This window comes from Gavialis gangeticus, unplaced genomic scaffold (genome assembly GCF_001723915.1).
Source record: "Gavialis gangeticus isolate Ggan-Ray unplaced genomic scaffold, GavGan_comp1, whole genome shotgun sequence".
NCBI classification, from domain to species: domain Eukaryota; kingdom Metazoa; phylum Chordata; order Crocodylia; family Gavialidae; genus Gavialis; species Gavialis gangeticus.
In genome coordinates, this window is record NW_017728997.1 from 29,044,093 (window position 1) to 29,050,578 (window position 6,486).

General features: G+C 40.2%; 1 protein-coding gene across 1 annotated transcript in view; it reads right to left on the reverse strand.

Annotated features, from left to right (window-relative positions):
- The window catches only part of CACNA2D3 (calcium voltage-gated channel auxiliary subunit alpha2delta 3), a 1,192,973-nt gene that overhangs the window by 200,025 nt on the left and 986,462 nt on the right, over window positions 1-6,486 (reverse strand). The window contains exon 19 of the mRNA XM_019504610.1: window positions 256-327. Coding sequence (XP_019360155.1) covers window positions 256-327 — 72 coding nt within the window. The remainder of the gene's footprint in view (window positions 1-255; window positions 328-6,486) is intronic.

A 6,486-nucleotide genomic window follows, 5' to 3' on the forward strand; every position in this document is an offset into this window, starting at 1 on the left:
CTGCACAGTAACTCTGGTTACTGCGCATTTATTTAGTACTTGCTAATACAAGTACCAAATAAATGTGCAGTAATGACTGCATAGTAGTATCTCATGTATATGCACCCACTGTGTGCATATCTGGTTCAAGGTTATTAAAGATTTTAAAAATATATTTAACAAAAAAAACCTTATCTCTTCCGAACAGCCTCAAAGTTAATTTAAATAACTATTTGCTTTACAACTACAGCTGGAAGTATATTTTATGCACTGTACCCCTTTTTCCACAGTTTTCTTCACCTCCATGGAAAATTTTCCTGTTTTCCGATTCACCATTGCATTTCGAAGCTGAAAAGAGGAAAATCTGCATTAGATCCTTGATCTGAATATAATAATACTTTTTTCATTACAAATGTTCCAAATATTTCTATTTGGTCAAGAACACTTTTTTTTGTCTGTTTGTTTTCACATAGTTAAAAACACTTGGTTTATAGTTACTGCTGCATTTTAAATGTATTATGATAGGGAGAAACAAAGAATTTCAAGCAATGCCAACAGGCCCCACAATAACAAACCAACAAAGAATAACAGTAGCTATATTTTGTTTCCATTTTAATTTGGTATTTTAACCCACGGCCTGCACCTTAAATCCAGCATCTGGGACTCCACAGAATGCGACTGCCTGGCACTGACAGCTTATGGTATTCTGTGGGTAGTTTAGTGTACTGTGTTTATTCAAGTCCTCCTATCTAAGACTATACCTCCTTCCTCATCCCATCAGCTAAACTGAGCAGAGGTGTCTTGAGTTGAGTCTAATGGCAAGGCATTCTCTTTAAGGAAGCCTTAGCCTTGGAATTTATTCTTTCTTGTTCCTAAAAATCCCTAATATATTGAACTTGCTATTGCAAAGAGTTGCTATTATGCAGTGAAATGAACAATGTCAGTGTGCATGCTTTATTTGGTTTTTGTCAGGGTACAGCTACTGACCAATTTGTTGGGCCACTGCATTTTTAATTAGTGACACAGGCACCCAAAAGTTAGGACCAATATTTTTATGATATTAAATTATAAAATTCAATGGCTATGATTGTGGGGTTTTGTAATAAGCAACAGCTATAAATCAGTCATCAACTTATTTCTCATTACAGCTGAAACATCCCACTAATGAATCCTTGCCCACTCTGCAGGAGAGAACCTTATTTTCAGATACGCTATTTTATTTTTTCTGGCAAAGAAACTTCATTCACCAAAATATACTTGGTAGGATAAAAAGGAAAACAGAAGAAAAAATGTGCTGAACAGTGCTGATGAAATGAGCATGTTGATATCTCTAAAATCACTACTATTTACAATATTTGGATACCACAGAGTTGTACATTGTGTTCTAGCAACATACATAGCTCCCTTCTCTAATACTGCAGGCTATATATGACAGATTGGGCAATGCAGAGAGATTTCAATGACAATTTGCCTATCAAGGCACTACGCTGACTTTTCTAGCTAGCTGGTGTGAGTGGAGCTTGCCAAAGCCTGGCAGCGAAAAATCTGGTTTTTTTTGTTCATGAAAAACCTGAGTATGGCTGACCTACCAAGAACTGAAATGCTTGCAGCTTCTTAAATTTAATTCTGTGCCAACTATATTGGAATTAACACTCTGATTCCTCTGTCAGGGAGTGTAATAAATAAATAAATAAATAAAATAAAATATATGTATATTAGCTGGAGGCATGCATGAAGTAAAACATACATTTTACTGCAGGGTTTTTTAACAATACATAATAGGCAATTCTGGAAATATTTTCCCATTTTAACTTCTGTGGTTTTGGAATCGGAGAGCTGGTCCTAATTAACAATATACTTTCTAACATTTGAAGAACTGTTCCATTTATCTTTAACATGTTTTGCATTTTTCCCCCCTTTTGCTGCCTGCACTTATCTAAGACCCATTCCTCCCACAAGCCTCAGGCAAGTCATAGATTTACTAAAAAGTGCCTCCAAACCCTTACTAGCATTTAAGATCAAGTCTGTATGTGGGATTTAAAATTGTACTTGTCTTTAATTTTTTTTGCTTGCTGTGATTACATTTCTTGGCTTTGTCATCTGGTTTCTCAACTCTTTGACAGCTTCATCATCTCTCTTCAGTATATGCAATAAGTATTGCCTCAGTTGGCTTAGACACCCAAAATATTCATTCTCACTCTTTTATTCTTTCTTATTTTTCTAAAGCAGATACATTTTCCAACTACAAATTTATGATAAAAGTAGTTTAGGGAGCAACTTAATAAAAATAAAACTGCCAGACAGGATTGAAATTACTTGCCTTCACGATTGTGGAATGCCCAAACAGTTGGAAAGAATCTTATCCCAATAAAATATAGCAAAGGTTTTCTATTCCTAATAAAGTTTGGGTAAGATCAAGATTGGCAGTTCCTTTAAATTGAAAAACAAATTGATGAAAGGATTCCTTCAATTAATGTTTGCTGCTAGCCACCAAGGCTACTTACAGATGTTAAAAAACAAAAAAAAGTTATGGCTTTACTTTAAACATGTCACACCTCCAATGTCAAGCCCAGCACATGCCCAGAAGAGGCATAACATTTGTTGGACCCAGCTCTCCCAACGTATGAAGAGATTGGACGCTTTAGTGGGGCTCTTTTGGTGCTGATTGAATCAGCTGTTAGATAAAAAGTTCTAAAAAGCCCACTGAAGCACCCAATCTATAAAGATGTTGTGGAGCTGGGTCAAACTAATATGCTGCTTCTTCCACTAAAGCTTTGTTTGTTTGTTTGTTTGTTTGTTTGTTTTTAATGTCTGTAAGCAGCCTAAAATCCTAAACACAGCTCAGAACTTTCTCTTTACTAGCCTAAAGGGCAGAATTATTTTATTTTCTACTTTTACACTGTTTATACATGACAAAATGTTCCCTTTACTGTCTGCCTTTCTGTTCTCCTCCCCACTCTTGGGGACATTTTGAAAGCTGTGACATCATTAAACCCATGTGCTAATAAAAGATATATTCTCATATGCAGCATCAACCGAAATGTTTTGTGGGAGTAAAATAAGCCAGTCAAATAAGCCAATAGCACGATTCATTATTCTAAGCAGCTTTGTGAAGCAGGTAATGTTTTTTTTCTCCTGAGTTTGACTGACTAACATTTCACTGGTTTGGCTTGGAGTATCACAGGAGAACAAAATGTGGCCTGTATGTCAGCAAGTCATTCTGCAAACTTCTAATTCCCCAATGAAACATTCAGAAACCCCACTGAAAATTACTAACATCAAGAGGGGATTCATGTTTTCTCCTAAGGGTGGTGAAATTTATAAATGTTCCTTAGACCTTCTGACCTAAAGAATTAAACACATTGTGGCCACATCTACATGAAACATTGACTGCAGTCATTACTGCACATTGGCTTTGCTGAATGGCTTTTAGGAGATGCTGACTATGCAGTAGATAATTACTACTATGCAGTAGCATCACATCACACTTCATGACATGACGCTACTGTGCAGTAGTAACCAGCCAGCACAGCCATCTCATGTAGATGTGGCCAGTGTGCATGGTCATTTTTTCTTTATTTATTAGATTTGTAAGCTGCTCTTTTCAACAAAGGCTCAGAGACAGAATCACATAAAAGCAAGTGGAATGGAATATGAAACAACTGATTTATGAGATCCTCCTCAAGCTGAAAATTGGTGCTGTCTCAGGCCCTTGACACACTTTCTTTTATTGGCGCCATAGGATCTGATCCGTGATTTCAACAGTCATTCTTCCGGCCATGCCACATGTACATGGCAGGTGTGACTTTGGGATCAGGGATCAGATCCCAGTTGTACCCTTTCTACTTGCCAGCGCAGGCAGAGCCTAGGATCATGATCCTGGACTGCCTGTGCACCAGTAAGTTGGAAGCCAGGAGCCTGAAGCCCCTCCTGCTCCCCCTCCCCCTCCCCACTGTAACCCAGGGCTGTCCCAGGGACAGTTCTATATTGGGGGCTGTCCCGAGAGAAGCTGACAATCAACTTATTGTCAGCCCTTGCCCCAGGGCAGCTAGGGGCCACTTTGAGACCTTGGGCTGTCCTGGGGTGCAAAATGAACTGATTTTCAGTGCTGTTCTGGGGCAACCCTGGGGACTGTTCCAAAGCTGGGGCTGTCTTGCAGCCTGTAATTGTCCTGGCCAAGGCCAACAATCAGCTAATTCTCAGCCATTGCCTCAAGACAAATCATGGATTTGTATAGGATGGTTTGGATAGGAACAATCCTGTCTCAGGCAGGGGGTTGCGCTAGATAAGCTCTGGAGGTATCTTCCAGCTTTATTTTTTTTTATGATTCTATCATGTTGGCAAAACAACTGATGAATTGTATACAGATTAGATCGTCTGGCTCTATGAAATGGCAACAAACTGAATGCACAGACAGCGTTCATAGATGAACACAGTTTGCCAATTCTATCTGGAGTTTTGGTTTCACTGGGTATTTGGATAAACCCTAGATTCCAAACTAAACCTAACTGGTTCAATACTTTTTGAACCAAAATCAGCAAAGTTTTTTTTAAAAAAAAACATGCAAACATAAACCCAAAGTTCCACTCAACTGTAGTTGTTAAAACTGAAATGAGATTACAAAGGAGGATTACTAAAGCTACATAAATCAAACTGAGGGAATTATGGAATAAAGCAGGAAATTCTGGGTGAAATCAAATGGGATCAAAACAGAAGTGAAATACAAAGGAAAGAGAGATTCATGAAAGCATACAAGTTGCGTGTTTAGTCTAGTAATAACACGTGAACATCGAGTACTTTTTAAAAAAGATCAATTGACGATGAACAGAATGAAGTAACATGTGGTGGAGGATAAGAGAAATGGCCAAGTATAAGAAGTAGAGAGGACTGCATAGATTATGGAAGGCTATTAAGGAATATGAACATATGATGAGGAAATATTTTATGTTGAATGCAATGAAAATTGCACAAGGTCAAACAAGGAACAATAAGAAATGCTTCACATGCACTCGGCAAAAAATCTCAGATATGAAGGCAGTGAGGAATGATAAGGACAATCTATCAACAGGGAGAATCAATGTTGCTAAAAGCAAAAAGAAATGGTTTCATTATTTGCAAAGGCAGAGGTGGATGGATGGCAAAAACAGATATATATATTTTGCAAGGGAGAAGGAAAATACAGAGTTATGTCAGAACATGGATCAAGAAATTAGAACATCTGAAGACTGACAAAACTCCTGGGACAGTTGTTCGTGATCCATCCTGGATTTTGAAAGGACATGACAAAGTAAATATGGGAACCTTCTTCAGTGGATATATTCAAAACTTCTCTGGAAAAGTAGAGGTATGAAGGACTTAAGAGAAGTTAATGCAGTACTGATATTTGAGAAGGGATCTAGGAAAGATCTATTAAAAATACAGACATGCAGGCATGACTTTGTCCTGTGTGGGGAAGTTATGGAAAAAACTATATAACAGGGACAGAAAGGGGAACACCTGGAAAGTTATGATTTAATTAAGGACAGTCAGCATGGACTCACACTAAATGAATCATGCCTAACAAATCAGTTTTACTGAGGAAGCAACAGAAAGACCAGGCAAAGGTTAAACTATGGACAGAGCTGGCCTTAGGGAAAATAGCGGCCTGGGAGAACTTGAATTTTGGCACCCTCCCCACCTCAAGTCACTGGGACTGCTGCAGGCAGAGGCAGGTGAGAAGGCAGAGCAGGGTGGGAAGGGGTAGGGGAGCTCAGTTGTCCAGGCATATGACCCCATCCCTAGCCACCACACTGCAGCCACCCAGCAGCTGTCAGTCCAGCCTGATGTTGCCTGAATCCCCATATGGAGTCACTGCTGAGGCTGGGAGCAATCACAACACCTCTGGCACAACTGTGTGACCAGTCCCATCTAGGTGGGATGGTGGGGGAAGAAGAGGGGGAGCATGGCTGCCCAGGCAGATGGCTCCATCCCCAGCTCTGTCCCCAGTGCTTAGGGTGTCTCCCTGGCCCCATTATGAGAGGCAGGGCATGTGCTCCTGCAGCTACCTGCACTGCCCAACCTAGCTCCTCCTGAGCAGTGGCTGGAGGCAGGGAGGCAAGATAGAGCAGGACAGGGGTAAGATGCTCCTGCTGCGTGTGTGTGGGTGGGTGGTTCCCCTGTGACACCCTTCCTGGCACCTCCCTGACAATGGCACTGTGGGTGGTTGCCCACCCCTAAGGTCAGCTCTGGCTTTGGATATAAGGAAAGCTTTTGACATGCTGCTACAGAAAAGATTAAGTCTACAAGACAAAAAAAAGGAGACAGAGGGTGATCTACAAAATAGATAGGAAACTGTGACACGGGTGATATTTGGGTGGATCTTGGGTCTGCCAACTGCTGTGGATACCAGGAGCTGATTCATGAAGTCACACACACCTGAACTTGGGTGTTAGGAGCAAATCACCAAAAGGGGGAATCTATTTTAGCTTCCATAGTATGAGTGCAGACCCAAGGGTCCCAGGGGTAGAG